Here is a 15406-nt window from a genome sequence, read left to right as displayed (position 1 = left end):
TGTCCTGAAAGAGAAAAATCTCCAGATTGTCCTAGAGCTGAAGAGAAGTAAATCAGAGCTCTTCCTTCCATGCACCCCAGGCCAGGTTCAGACTGACAGAGGGCAGGGTTAAACTGGATATTGGGAAGAAATTCTTCCCTGTGAGGATGGCAAGGCACTGGTTGGCCAGAGAAGCTGTAGCTGCCCCTGGAAGTGTCCAAGGCCAGATTGGGCAGGACTTGAAGCAGCCTGGGATAGTGGAAGGTGTCCCCTGCCCATGGCAAGGGATGGTACTGGATGATCTCTAAGGTCCCTTCCAACCCAAACAATTCAATGTTTCTGTGGTCCTGCCCTGGAGGCAGATCTGCAGCTGCTGTGTGTCAGAACATGTGTGTGTGTGTGACATGGCCTGCAGGATTTTGCCAACATTTGCTGCAGTTGTGGAATCCCCAGTGAGAGGGCAGATGAACGTGCTGGAGCTCTCCCCGAGCCATCAGGGAATTGAGGGGGAACAAACCACACCAAGAAAGCTCTTGCCATGAACAGAGTGTGGGTTTCCTGACTCTTGCTCCCCTACCTGCTGTGCAGCAGCTCTCTGCCTTCCACTGCAGACAGCCCTGTTGCCATAGCTGGTACCCAAACTGGGCTGGTAATGGGATATCTGCATGTTATAACCCACAGGACCACCCTGATCTGTGTTGGGTTGTTAGGCACCTTCAAAGTTGTTGTCCTCTGTGTAGATTTCAGCAACAGCTGAAGGGAGGGAATTGTGTGTCCTCAGCCTTGTGTTTGCCTCACACAGAGGAACACATTTCCTCCCATGCAGACTTAGCAAAACATGTCATGAGAAAATGAAAATGTCTTAGTGAGGTTACAGCAGTGAAGCAAACAAATGTCCTGTTCTTGCTGGGGGTGGATTAGCTTTTGGAATTGCCTTCAGAAAATTGTTGCTCAGTTGGCCTTGCTGAGACTTGGCACCCTGGCACTCATCCTGCCAGCTGGGGACACCTCTCATGTCTGCTTGTCTTCTCTTTTGCTGATAGGCTGAGAAAAGCTCGTTGGCCTTTACTACACTTGAGCTTCTCAGTGGTGGCAGACAAGGGCATTTGTTGTCTTGCTCATGCCCTCTAGTGCCACACACAACGGGCAGAGAGCACTTCCACAAGTCTCACACTTTGTCAGGTTCCCAGTGCTACAAAATCTTGCTAATCCTGTAGCTTGAAATCAGAATTGTTGTATGAGGAGAGCAGGTGTGAGCAGAGTTATTTGCTGAAATCCATGTACATCAATACAGCAGCAGACAGGACTGTGAGTGAGAACAGCATAGAATCACTTAGATTGGGAAAGACCTTTAAGATCCTTGAGTCCATCTGTAGAAGATGGACAGCACTGAACAGCAGATACAGATTTTCTGTCCCCTCTATAAATTCAAAGCTCTTTGTCCCTGGCAGACACAGCCCACAGCTCTGCAGAGCATCACTCAGTCAGTGACATGGGTGGTCACCCACCTTACCCTGGAGGCCACCAAGCCCTGGAGATGGGAGTGGTGGTGGGGAACCAGAGCAGTGTCCTTTTGAGGTGTCAGCAGTGCTGGGAAGGATCTGCCCCTGCTCCTGAGTGTGTTTTACAGCCAGTGTCCCTTCCTGTTGTAGCTTTTGAACTTCAGGCTAGCTGCCCCTGCCCATTTGGATCCTCCTTTGAGCCTGTGTGGCACATTCCCTTCACTTCTTTGCTCCCAAAGGATCTCTTTTCTCACTGTGCCTTTGGCTGAGTGACAAAGCTCCTTGTGATGCTGAGGTCCCACCTTCAGTCATCCCCACAGGGTTCCCAGCCTCACACCCAAGCTCATCAGCCCATTTCTTGTCTTCCAAACATCATAACCTGCACTGGGAGGGAACAAAAAACAAATTTTCACAGGAGGGTGACTTCGAGTAACCCATCAACCACCGAAGAACTGAGCTCAGGATATCTGGAAGAGGGATTCTCCTGTTTTGTTCATCTGGAACTTGCAGATCACAGGCAGCTTTGCCCATAGGGATGCCCATCCTTGCAGCCATGGGGCAGAAGTCTGTTACCATCAACTGCTGGCTCTCAGGGCATGCAGGTGGCCCTGGGGAATGTGGGTGGCTCAAGGGGGATTCCAGTGCCTCTGGCAGGATGTGGATGGCTCTGGGGGAATGTGGGTGGCTCAGGGAGGGTGTGGATAGCTCTGGGGGGATGCAGGTGGCTCTGTGGGGGTGGGGTTAGCAAGGCAGAGCTGATGTTACCTGAGGTAACAGCACAGAGACAGAGCAGGGCCCTCAGTGCTGTGCCTGCTCTGCTCTCGTGTGGGGACAAGTGACAGCACAGGGCATATGTGCAGCCTACAGCTTTTGGGGTGTGCTGGTCCTGCTGTAGCAGGGTGTGGAGAAGTGAGGGATCCCTGCTTGCCAGGCAGGGTGAGCAGGCAGTGAAGGGAGCACGTTGCCCATTGGTGTGCTCTGGCAAGTGGAGTTTCACATGGGCAGCAGGATAGATCTTGTGGCTGTGCCTCTGCTTGACCCCTCACCAGCCACGGTGCTTGGAGGCAGAGATGTCACCAAAAGGCAGAAGGGTCTCCAAAAGAGGAGAGCAGACCCTGAGGCTGGGCTCAGTGGTGACTTGCACCAGGTGATGATGCCAAGGGTGGCTCATAACCATGTGTGGTCGATACAGACACCTGTGAGTGCTCCTAAACCAGCCCTTGTGACACCCAATGGTGCTTCCAGGCACTTCAGCAATCCCTGTGCTCTGGGCTGCCTTAACCCTTGCAAACCCTGGGTTTGGGTAAGCCCTGGGTTGGGTAAGCCATGGAGGAGGTCGGGGCTGGTCTGCATGGATGGAGAGGAGGAGAGGGAGCACTGGGTGCCAGGCACAGACACGTGGCTGCCCCCAAAGTGGGCATGTCACACATGCATCCCCTGAGATCACACAGTTCCTTCCTCCAGACCTTCTTTATGCTCACACATGGAAACAGCATGAAGCTGTGTCAGGGGAGGTTTAGGTTGGAGGAAAAGGTTGTTCCCTCAGAGGGTGGCTGGGCACTGGAATAGGCTTCCCAGGAAAATGGGACTGACAGAGTTCAAGGAGTATTTGAACACTCTCAGGCACAGAATGGGATTCTTGGAATGTCCTGTGCAAGGCCAAGACCTGGATTCAATGATCCTTTTGGGTCCCTTCCAACTGTGCATCCTCTGTGCTCTCAGAGCTCTGCTCCCAAATTCACACACAGAGCAGCTCTGCAGCTTCCTGGCTGGAATGGGGCCACCTCATTTGGGAATCTCTATTCCAGCAGCACCCAGGGATGTTCCCACCCTCTCAGCTTGTGAAATCCCAGAGCAATCACTGCTCAGGGCAGGGAATGCCTGCCATGGTTTGCTGTTGTGTTGCTTGTCCCTTGACAGGAGGGGTAGGATGTGCAAATTGGGATGGGGGGAGATTGAATCTTGTGGCTCTGATGCCACCTCCCCTTTCCTTACAGCAGTCTGGATGTCTCAGGGTGGATGTTAGGAAATAGCAGCAATGGTTTTGTGTGTGTCCTACAGTCCCTGGGATTCCTGTCACAAATCAATGCTGCTTCTGACCTGGAAGTGGTGCAGAAGCTGCCAGGGCAGCAGATTGATGCTCTCTGGGCTGTGGAGCAGTCAGACAGCCCCAGTAATTCTCTCAGACCCCTGGGCAGTGTCCTCTCTCAGGTTTGGGTGATGGATGGACCCTCCTAGAGCTGGGTGGATTTTTCCAGCTGTCCTGGTGCCTGTTGGATGCAGGCACAGAGCACAGCAAGCTCTCAGTGCATGGGAGCTTGGTGCTCTCCCAAGGGAAGCTTTGCTTTTGCCATCACCCCATGAGCACCTGTGGGTTCCTCTCTGCACTTTGTGTCACCCCTGGAGCCATCAGCAGGGGACTGAGGGCCCTGTCTGGGAGCCAGGGATGTTCCTCAGCACCTCCACTGTTAACTCACATCTGTTAAGGGCCTTGTGAGTAATTCCCTCCCCAAACCTTTCTTGCTTCTCCGTGACCTCATCCCAACACCACCATTCCCCAGCTTTCTCTCAAAGCATCACTAAAATCACATTTCTGATGTTTTCCTGAGCATCTTCATGCAGCAAGAAACCCCTGGAGAGATTCCCCTTCCTGCTGCTCATCCTTTGAATCTGTGCAGGCCCAGGCTTTGGCAAGCAGAAGGATGGAAAGAGATGAGCTCTCCTTCCCCCCACCATCACACAGCATCTGCAGACAAGTGGCAGGAGGGCACAGAGGAGGGATGGAAGTGCTGTGGTTTGGATCATCTGGAGTGTCTCCAGTCTCCTTCCCCACTGCACTGGGACTTGCTGTGTTCTCCTGACTCAGTAACACGCTGCTATTTAATTAACTTTTGACTTCTGGTTTAAAGGAGCAGTGCACAAAATAGTTATTTACTTCATTTGGAAATTCTTTTATTCGTTACCATAATTATAGCTTCCTCCCCTTTTTTTTTCTTTTTTTTTTTCTTTTTTCTTTTTTTTTTTTTTTTGATATTTTAATTAGCAGGGGAAGGGAGAGAGGGAGGAGTGGGGGAATATTTGCTGCTCTCCTTGTGGTTATCACATCCTTCAAATTACTAAAAGAGGCTGGGATAATAGGTCTGGTGATTATATATAGGCACCATCTGCTCTGTGGCTGCTTCCTATCAAAGTGCAGTTAGGAGAGTGCAAGGAGGATATTTTCTCTCCAGCTATATTAAGACTGTTTCCATCTCAGCTCCAAAGCAAAGCTCTCTGCATGCAAATGGATCAAATGCTCTGTAATCAATGGCTCAGTTTTGGCAGCCTTGAAGCTGTTTTTTTGGGTTTTTTTTTTAATTTTGTTTTATTTTCCCCTCAAGTTTTGCTGTTCCCATCCGTTATGCAATTTTATTTCAGGCTGGTTGTTCTGATTTGATGTTTTCTTGTAACCATGGTCCCCCCTGTTTGCTGAGCAATGCGGTCTCGTGTTAGCTGGCGCAGGGATCTGTGCCATAACTCCAGTGAGAGGCAATATCTGAGCAATCAGGAATGTTTTGGAGGATGATGAAGGCAGATTTTTAGGATGCATCTGCTGTGGGTATGTAGAGGAGGTGGAAAGCTGAGCTGAGCTAATTTGGAGCAGTAATGGGAAAGAATTAATACTTGGTTTGTGATACCAGCCCTGGTTGTCCTCTTGCTGCTGGGGATTGTTGGGGAGCATTGCAGGGCTCAGGATTTGGGAGTCAGAGAATTTTAGAATCCCAGACTGATTTGTGTTGGAAGGGACCTTAAAGAACATCCAGTTCCACTCTCTGCCATGGGCAGGGACACCTTCCACTGTCCCAGGCTGCTCCAAGCCCTGTCCAGCCTGGCCTTGGACACTTCCAGGGATCCAAGGGCAACCCCAGCTTCTCTGGGCACCCTGTGCCAGGGCCTGCCCACCCTCACAGGGAAGAATTTCTTCCCAAAATCCAATTTGACCCTGACCATCTTTTGCATCTTCTCATGGTGGCAGCTGGATACTGTGTTTGCCCCTTGGTGGCCTCAGAGACCCAGCAGGCTTCTCTTTTCTCCTGGAGCTGGTAAGATTTGATGCTTTTGAAAGAGAAATAGGAGAAGGAATAAGGCATGGCCAGCCCAGATGGAAGGGGAAGGTGCTCAGGATGGGGTGTGTGAATTCCCAAGAGGTGGAGGCCACAGGAAGGTTGAAACACTGAGGAATTTGTCTTGCAAAATTTGTGCCATGGTGCCTAAAAGAGAGGGGGAGTAGGTGGCTTTTTTTTTTTTTTTTTTGAATGAGTGAAAGTGGCTAAAAAGAAATAAGGGAGGAGAAAATCCAGAATGAGTTGGCAAGGATGGAAAAGGCTGCAGGTGTGTTTCAGTCTGGGTGATGACTGTGGGATGCACATCACGCGAGACACTCATTGTCCTCATGGGTTTTGTCACTGCTAAAGACACTCCCTGCTCTCACCCCACAGCTTTTTAATGACTCTGGGGATTGTTGGATCCCAATTTCTTGGGGCAATTCCAGAGGTTTGGCATTCACCCCTTTCACTTGACTGGTTTAGGGCCCATCGTGTCTCACTCCCAGTTTTCCCCAGGTTGCACATTGCTGTGTAAAGGATGCACATCCTCCAGGCTGGCCTCCTGAAATGGTTGTAGGTGGTGGAGGGGTCTCTCCATCTGGAGTGTGGTGGAAGCTGATGCTGTTGGAAATCTCAACAGGGAGATGCTCCTCAGACCAGGGATGGAGGCAGTGGCTGCTGCTTGAGCAATGAAAATGTTCTTGGACATCCCTTTTGGGTAGAAAAGGACATTGGGAAGGAGAGTTTCTGCATCCCAGTGCTGTTTATCTGGCTTCATTCGTGAGCAGGGGAGGAATTCCTTCCAGGAGCCCACAGCAAAAGCTATTTTCTGGGATAATTAGGGAGGCTTGGTTCAGCACAGCAGCATTTGATATTAATGGACCAGGATTCCCCAGGGACAAACAGTGATTTTCTGTGCTTTGTGTATAGGTTTAGAAGAAAAAAATGGATTTATTGGCCTGGACATTGGGGCATTGTGTTTACCCCAAGAGACTCGTGGTTTAGGGCAGAACCTCCTTGCAACATATCCCTAATCCTCCATCCCCACCCATTCCCACCTCCCTGAGCCACCATTCCATGCATTCTTTTGTCTGTCAGTTAAATCCTGGTTATATTCACATTCTGGATGCTCTAGTGGGAAGCAAGGACCTGTCAGAACTTAGAAGGGGCTCATAAAGAAGAGAGGAAAGGGATTTCTTAGATGGGCTGATAGTGATAGGACAAGGGGGAAAGTTTTAAATTTATAGTAAGTTTTAAAACTTATTTTAAATAAGTTATAAATTTTAATTTGAAATTAAGAGAGGGGAGATTTAGTTTCATTTAAAGAAGAAATTCTTGGCTGTGAGGGTGGTGAGGCCCTGGCACAGGTTGCCCAGAGAAGCTGTGGCTGCCTCATCCCTGGAAATGTTCCAGGCCAGGTTGGACGGGGCTTGGAGCAGCCTGGAATAGTGGAAGGTGTCCCTGTCCATGGCAGGGGTGGAACTGGATGTTCTTTAAGGTCTCTCCCAACCCAAACCATCCCAGAATTCTGTGAAGGAGCCTGAAAGCATCTCCTGAGCTCCTGCTGCTTGCTGAGACAAGCTGGGCTTCCTTCCAGAAGCGCATCCCGTCGGATTGCCGGAGCCACCAGGGGCTGAATTCACACATCTTTAGATGCAGCCCCACTCCTGCTGCCACACAAATGAGTAAATAACAGCCACAGCAGTTCCTGCTGGAGCCAAACAGTAGCTCCACGTGTGTTTGTGCCATGCAGGGAATTTCAAAAGCCCCTGTGAGGGTTCCTTCCCCGCTGAGCCTCGCATGCGCTGCTCGCAGGGAGCAGCAACAAACGGGTTATTGTTTCTCTGTCCACTTTCTTCAACAGGAAACTGTGTTTAAAAACACCATTTCTTTAAAAAGGTTTGCTTGACAATCTTTTCTGCAGGCTGTGCTTCTTCCCTGCTTGAGGCAGCACTCTGCTTGGATGGGGTTTTATCCTCATGCAGGGGTTAACACCACTAATTTCCTAATTCCACAATTTCCCTTTTCCCCAGTGGCTTCTTGGATTTAGGACCCTGAATTTCACCCCTTCATGGGTTAGATCAGCTCATGGTTCAGAGGCCAGCACATGGATTATCCAGCTCCTATAAACACAGTTTGTGTAGAAGTCACAGCCACAGAACACAGGGAGATTAAAGGAAAAAAGGCACAAAAAGAGGCTCCAAGGGTTAGGGGATGTTGAGCTGAAAAATGTTCCATCAGGTTCTGCTCTGGCTGTGCTGGAGCTGCCTGGGGCAGCCTGGGGAGAGGGTGAATGAGGTGCCCAGGAAGGAGGCTGGGTGCCAGCTGGGCAGTGTGACCCACTGGCAGCTCTTTCCAAGGGTTCTGGGCAAAGAAAAGCTGGAAAAGCCCTGGGCATTGCTCTGCCAGCACGGGGAAGCCTTCCTGGAGGAGAGGATGTGTCGTGACTGGGATGGCAAGGAGGAGGCAGAGGGGAGGACTGGGTTGAACTTGGGGTTTGCTTTGTGAGGGGGGTGCTCAGTGTTCCCTCTCCACGGGGGAGCTTCCAGGCTGCACAAAACCTTGTGTGGATTAAAAACATCCCCACTTTTTGGGGTCAGGCTGCTGTTCCAGGTACCAACAGACCAGGAAAGGAGCTGTGTGTGATCAGATGCTGCCTGGGGACTCACCATAAACAGCTTTGCAGCCAAGAAGTGCCATTTTTAAACTAAAAAAAAAAAACCAAACAGAAGAGGGTCCCAAAGGGTTCAGTATGCACCTTGCAGTGCTTTTTCCTCTTTTTTTTTCCCCCTTGCAGTGCTTTTTCCTTTCTGCAAGCGTGGGGAAGATGTTATTTGGAATTGTAACCTGATTTATGGACCCACTGCTGGTCCTTTGGGTATCAAGGGCTTGATGAGGGCTGGAGACATTCTGAATCCTCCCAGTGGTGGGTTTGGTTCTCACTGGAGGCTCTCACATGTGTGTCCTATCAAGGACTTTTGCAGCAGTCTAAGCCAGGTTTCACCAAGGGAGAGGGAGAGTGAGCACCTTGTCAGCTGTCCCACACTGTGTGGAGGAAGGTCTGCCTGCAGAGCCCAATTTCTCAGCTCTAATCACAGGAATGGGTGGCTTTTCCCTTCTCAGGCTGAAAAAAAATTGGCCCAAAACCCTGAGAAACCACAACACAAATGTCTGACGCTGTTCCACATGGTCCTCAGTGAACAAAAACCCTCTTGAAATCAGCCCTTGCCTCCCAAAATAGGCAGCACCACTTCAAAAGGGAAAAGAGGGGGGAGGGAAAAAATCCCAAAGCCAAGGCTTCATGGGGTGAGAGCACTTGCAGCCTCAGAGTTTCTATAAGAGTGTTGTGGTGCCTGCCAGCCCAGCCAGGGTTTGGTCTGAGATAAATCCAGATTTGCCTGGGGAGGGGGTGGTGCCACAGGGATGCTCCCAGCGTGGTCAGCAGCTGCCTGCAGTCATGGGGAGCTTTGTTGCCATCACTCCTTCTCCATCCTCTGCTTTTCTTTTTTTTTTTTTTTTTAACCTGGGAATATTACCCTGAGCTTGATCCCAGTCTGGAAATCATGGAGAGGTTTCTTGCAAGGAAACCTGGTCTGGTGTGGGCTGAGCACAACCCTGGCTGCTCAGAGCAAAGAGGCAGCACCAGCCCACTGATTCCAGGGAAAACCATGATCTGCTCCAGCCCCTGTCCCACTGCACACCAGCTTGGAGGGAGCTGGACCAGGCAGTGCCTGTGTAGAGTCTTGCAGCACCCAAAGGGCAGGAAAACACTTCTGAGCCAGAAGTGGGGCATGCTTAAAGGCTGTAGGGGATCCTTGTGCCAGCGTGGGATGCCCTTTGGAGTGGTGATTTCCCCTCTTTGTTTGCCCAGCTCACAGCACTCAGAGAGGCAGCCGTGCCCACCCACCTCCTGGGAGCTTATCTTGGCCCAGAATAACATTTTAGATTTCCTTTTTAAATTTAAGCTTGATATTTTTGTAGTAAAAGAAGAGGAGGCATGAGTGTAAGGTGATAAACTCACACTTGCTTTTCTTCTGCTGAAATTAAAGCCCACGTGGACCATTTATTTTAGCCAGGAGCAGCCCTGGATTCACCTTGGACCATCCAGAACAGCACACAGAGTGGTCAAATGCAGGTCAGGACCTACAATAAACTGATGCTTTGGAAATAGTTAGCTACATCCTCTTATTTCAAGAAATTGAGGGCGTGACCACAAGCAGCAACCTTAATAAATATTATTAATAAAATTATTAATAAATATTATTAATAAATTATTAATAGATATAATAAATATGGGCATTTGTTAATCCCCTGGGGATTACAGAGTAAAAGAGGGGTGCCATCCCAGGATTCTCAGCATTTTTAGGGCTGATGGAAATGGCTGAGGGGGGTTGCAAGAAACCACATTATCACCAATAAAAAGCGGACCCTAAAGTTAGGCCAGTGTTAAGAGCCCTTAAATCACCTCAGTTTGGTCCCCAGGTGGTTTCAGAGAGCTGGGGACTGGCAGCATCCTTTGCAGAGGGATTTTCCCTGCTGCATCTCAGGTGATGTGGGAACTGACTCACACTTCAGTAAAAATTTGGCTTGGTAGAAGGTGTTCTCTTGGATCCAGCATTGCATTATGTCAGGGCAAGAAGAGGAACTGATTTTTGTCTGGTGCACTGGATGGTTTCTAATTGTCCCTGACCATCCTTTGGAGTTCATTATTTCTCCTTCAGCCGACACCAGCTTCTAATTAGGGGACATGAAATTAAGATGGAAGAGCAGCAGTTTGCAGGGTATTGCTGCTCGTGAAGGAATCTGGGCTGGATTTATGCCTAAAATACCCTCTTGTGTGCAGGGTGGTGTAAGCACTGCTGGGTACCAGTGTCTGCACACACCCTGTAGGAGCTGGATTAGCAGAGCAGCCCTTGGCCTCCTGAAAGGGGACAATGAACCTCAGTCCTCCTTGCCCCTTCTCTGCATCTCTCCTTCATCTGAGGGGCACAAATATTTCCCAAACCAGAGTTTTTCCTACAACAGACTCAGGGTGAATTCTCTCCCCATGGCAGAGTGACCATGGCTGGGGGCAGCAGGCACACAAGGGCTCTGGGTGATGTGGAGCCAATGCTCAGCCCTGCTGATGCATTTTAACCAATGTATCCATTTTTTCCCCTCTGTTTGGGGGGTTTAAATCCTAACTATATTTTTCTCCTGAGAGGGTGATGTGACATCTACAGATGCTGTTTTGGGGGTACAATTGCAAAGCCAAGAGCTGAAAAAACTTGCCCAAGACCTTCTGAAATCCATCTATTTCCCCATTGGGGTGCATCACAGCAGAGCTTTAGGAAGCATAACGCTGCTCTGGAAGCAATCTCAGGATCTCATTGACATCCTTTTCTGCCAAGAGACTTCTGGAAGATGTTTGTATAGTTTTTAAAAGGGAAGGGAATAAATTCTTCCCCACAAGCCACCCCAATACTTCCCTGCAGAGCGTGGTGTCACTGTTACGTGTTGGCACAAGAAAACCCTTTCAGAAGTAGGAATTATTTAAACATTACAGAAATCCACAGGTTTTTTGGCCTCATCCAGCAGCTGCCTGTGGTACCAGCTGCTTATTGCAGGTGGTTAATAAATGCAAATGTGCTCTGGTGTTTCTCTCTCCCCTCCTTTTGTAACCCCACTAGTGCCTCATTTTCATGCATCTCCTGGTCAGCAAAATGGCTTTGATGGTGGTTTTTCCCCCAGGCCTGAGCTGGGAATTAAGCCTGGCTTAACCTTTGCAGCATGGTGCACCTGGCTGGGGGTTTTCCACCAAGACTCATTTATATTAAATAATAACGTGGAGAGGAGTCTGAGTGGTTTTGGTGAACTGCTTGTAAATGCAAAAAGGGGATTAAGGAGCTTTAGGGCTTTGGTGCTTTAGATGGAAAAGCCATGAGAACAATGAATTTCCCCAGGTTTTGTACAGTTTAAAAATTTGGTTTGGAAAGAAAAATTGAAAAGTTTTTGCTTCTGTTTCTTGTAGGCTGGAAGGTCATTCTAATCCCTCTGCCCTCAGGTATTCCTGGAGCAGGGAAATTTTCCCTGGTTTGCATCCAAAATCTGTACATTAAATTACATACACTTTGTTTATGCTTAGACCAGTAGGTTAGTGTCTCTCAGTGATGGAATTTGAATTTTGTTCACCAAACAGAACAGTCTTTTAATACTTTTTTCAGTACTTGAAACAGAGATAGCCCTTGGAAGTGTTTAAGGGCAGGTTGGACAGGGCTTGGAGCAGCCTGGTCTGGTGGAATGTGTCCCTGCTCATGGCAGGGAGTTAGAATGAGGTCTGTAAGGTCCCTTCCAACGCAAACCATCCTATGGTCCTTAGGACTCAACAAGGCTGAGACATTGCTGTGGATGAGAAGTACCCTTGCAGCGATTTTGGGAGATGTGTAAGTGCTCCTGCTTCAGGGCACAAGCCAGGTCCTAACCCAAAGAGAGAGACAGAGATGCTTCCCCTGGATCTCTGTGGGGACATCCCCATCCTGGGGATTTTTACACTCCAGAGCTGCTCAACTGATGTTTTTTCCCTAGAGCTGGAATCCACACAACCCCTTCCCTTGAGCAGCCCAGCGTAGCTGGTGTGACCCCATCTCCTTACAGGTACTCCCATCCTTTTTGCTTCCCAGGAGGCAAAGCTGAGAGCTCAGGGTAGGGCTCAGGGGTGCTGCAAAGCCATCATCAGCCAGGCACCATGGCCAACCACCACCACACATTTTATAATTTCATTTGATTTTTTTTTTCTTTTTTTTTTTTTTTCGGGGGACTCTGCTGCATCCCGGGCCGCGAGGGGGGAATAACCTCTTTGATTTTATTTTTTTTTTTTCAGTTCTCTCAGGCCAGACACACCACAGCCCTTTGAAACGCTCTGTGTCCCTTACCCCACCCATGAATGTGCCAAACCAACCTCTAGGACATGGATGGATGTCTCATGAGGACTTACGAGCTAGAGGACCCCAGTGCATCCCTTCCGATCATGCCCCCCTGTCTCCACAAAGCAGTGTAGCCTCTTCGGGAAGTGGTGGGAGTGAACATTTAGAAGATCAGCCTTCTGCTCGTAACACATTCCAGGAGGAAGGGAGTGGGATGAAAGGTGAGTGACAAACCAGACCCCCCCACCCACCCCCAGCACCCAGAGGCAGGAGGGGAAGAGCTGCCCCTGCTCCCTGCTCGCTTTGGGGAGAGGATCCTCGTAGCCAAACAGGGCCTCCCAGCCTTTTCTCCCCACCTTAGGGATTTAGGGTTAGGGGAATGCCTTGGGTTTTCTTTTAAGTAGCAGCTGGTCCTGATCTGACGTCTTGCACTTGGGTGCCAGTGGGCTGGTTTTGCCCCAAAACCCTGTGAGCTGCCAGCTTTGCAAAAAGCTGGATTTTTTCCATTGCCTGTGGCTTTTGGCTGCGAGTGGTGCTCTTTTTTCTCTTTCTTTTTTTTTTTTTTTTTTTATTTTTATTTTTATGACAGTGAAAAATAGCTTAGAGCAAGCTTAGCAAGCCACGTGTGATCTGCCATTGCAGTGTTTGATACCCTCCAAGTATCTGGGGGAAGTTTTGGCTTGGGGTACTTGTTTGCAGTGAATTTAACCTGTGTGTTTCGGTTGATTTTCCCGTTATACCTACATTTCACAGAGAATTTTGGCAATAAATATATGTGGTTCTGGTGGTAAACAAGGCAGAAAATGAACCCCACTTGCTGCAGTCAAAGATGCAGAGCAAACTTCAGGCTGAGGAGGAATAAACAGCTAAAAACTGGGCAAACACACAAACTGTGTGTTCCTGGGAACAGAATGAAAATGACCCTGCAGCTCTCAGACTGATTTAAACAACTCCAATTTGTATTAATGCAAAGCAGCTCGATTGTGTGCAAACCAGTGGTGTATCAGAATAGGGAAATAATTGTATTTTTTAACGGTCACAAGGTCTGATTTTAGTCTAATTACAGACAAATTGAGATGTGGATAAATCTGTGTGATGTGGGACTGCATTTGGCTTGGCTCTGGATGGCTTTGATGTGCATGAAATAAATGCATGAAAAACCCCTCATGGTTCTAGGGAATGTAATAGAGGCAGGTCAGGTCGTGTAGTCCGTCTGGCCAGGGAGAACTTTTTGGGAGCAAGTGTTTCTAGGGGGGAGCTGTTCAACACTACATTTCTCCAGGTTTCTGCAGAAGGAGCTGGAGAAGAGACCATGGGGAGCTTTGCTCCCTGTGATCCACAGCTGCAGCTCCGGGATCTGCGTGGAGAGAAACTTCCCAGTGCTGTGCAATCAACCTGTGTGGCCAGATCCACAAAACCCAGAGCCTGTGATTGATGATGATCAATTAAATAACCCCCACATATTAACACATCCCCTTGCTGCTCTGTGCAGCTGGGGTCTGTCCACCCTTCCTCGGGCTGTCCCTTTCCAGATTCCCAAACGATTCTCCCATTGCTGACTCAGCCAAATGGCTTCTGTCCCCCTGTCCAGGGACGTGCAGAACAGATGTTCACAACCTCTGGTGAATCTGCCTGCCCTGTCCTCCCCCCTCAGCTGGGTTTTCTTCAGCTGAACCATTCCACTGCCTGCCCAGATGATGTTTTCTGAATTTGGGGTTGTTCCTGCTTCTCTCTGCCAGGATTTTTTCCAAAAAGTCCTCGTTTTATTGAAGGTGTGCTGCCCAAAACTGGACTTGGAAGCAGAGCAGAGGCTTGTTTGCCTCCAGACAGCATTCCTGTGGCTGCGTAGCTCATCGTCCTCAAATAACAAAGCTCTGTGAGCTGCATATGACCCACTGTATCCCCACAGCTTTCCTGAAAAAAAAAATCAAAAAAAGGAGAGGGGAGAGGGAGAGGGAGAGGGAGAGGGAGAGGAGAGGAGAGGGAGAGGAGAGGAGAGGACTGCCCGTTCCCTGCACTCCAATCGTGCCGTTTCTGGTTCCTGCAGAAACAAACGCGCAGCTCGCTGCATTTTTATGGGGCTGCCTCCTTCTCCATCCAGGCTGGCTGCTCCTGCTGCCAAGTCCTGAACTGCAGCCACGTCTCCCTGAGTGCCTGCAGACTCTTGTGGCTGCGTGTCCCCCCTGCTCCTGCTCAGCTGGTTCCTTCTTTAACACCCTCCAGGGCATCCAGGAGGATCCAGACCCACGGGATCTGGAATGTCATGACAGGTCCCCATCTGCCTCACCAGTTTATCTCCCCCAGTGTCACCTATTTCTTTCCTTTCTGTTTATCTTTATGCTCCCATTTCTTTCCATCTATCTTCATGCTGAAGGGAAAATGCCCTTTGGCTTTATCCTAGCTCTTGGTTTCTCCAGGGGAAGATATGGACACTTGTTTCTCCATAGATCCCAGTCTGCCTGTCTGTCTGTCTGTCCCTTGCCATGTGCCTGCTCATGGACAGGGGTTGGAATTAAATAATCTTTAAGGTCCCTTCCAACCCAAACCATTCCAGGATTCTGTGATTCCTGGGGCAGAGCTTGGGGAGCACCAGAAGGCAGGTCTGGGTAGAGCCAGGAGTTTCTGTTGGAAGTATATCCAAGGTGTCCTGTGTGTAAATATTGCAGAGTGAGTTGTTTTCCTTCTAAATTTCCTGACAGCCGTGCCATGACTGTGCAATTAGCTGCTGGTAATTGCTGATTAAAGAGTAGCTCTGCAGGCAGGTGGTTCACCCATCCGTGCAGAGCACTGGGAAGTTTGACTTTCCAGGGACCAGGAAATCACCTTGGATGTCCTTGCACCTCCTGGTTGCCTCTTCCTTGTGGGAAGGGGGAAAACTCCACCACACACAACACACTCTGTCTGTCCTGGGGTGGCTCCTTCTCCCCAACCTGCTTCC

The 15406-nt window shown here is 49.4% G+C and overlaps 1 protein-coding gene across 5 annotated transcripts in view; it reads left to right on the top strand.

Annotated features, from left to right (window-relative positions):
• Positions 1-15406, top strand: part of SAMD4A (sterile alpha motif domain containing 4A) — a 101944-nt gene that overhangs the window by 66825 nt on the left and 19713 nt on the right. For 3 of the 5 annotated variants that reach the window (XR_004980281.2, XM_036383703.2, XM_036383702.2), the window contains exon 4: positions 12426-12689. The exons of the other annotated variants lie outside the window; for them this stretch is intronic. Coding sequence is in view for 2 of the 3 variants with exons in the window: in XM_036383703.2 (XP_036239596.1) it covers positions 12426-12689 (264 nt within the window). In the remaining variant the exon portion in view is untranslated. The remainder of the gene's footprint in view (positions 1-12425; positions 12690-15406) is intronic. 5 annotated transcript variants of the gene reach the window in all.

Source organism: Molothrus ater, chromosome 6 (assembly GCF_012460135.2).
Source record: "Molothrus ater isolate BHLD 08-10-18 breed brown headed cowbird chromosome 6, BPBGC_Mater_1.1, whole genome shotgun sequence".
NCBI classification, from domain to species: Eukaryota; Metazoa; Chordata; class Aves; order Passeriformes; family Icteridae; genus Molothrus; species Molothrus ater.
Note: the sequence above shows the minus strand (reverse complement) of the source record. Positions and strands in the feature narration are given on the sequence as shown.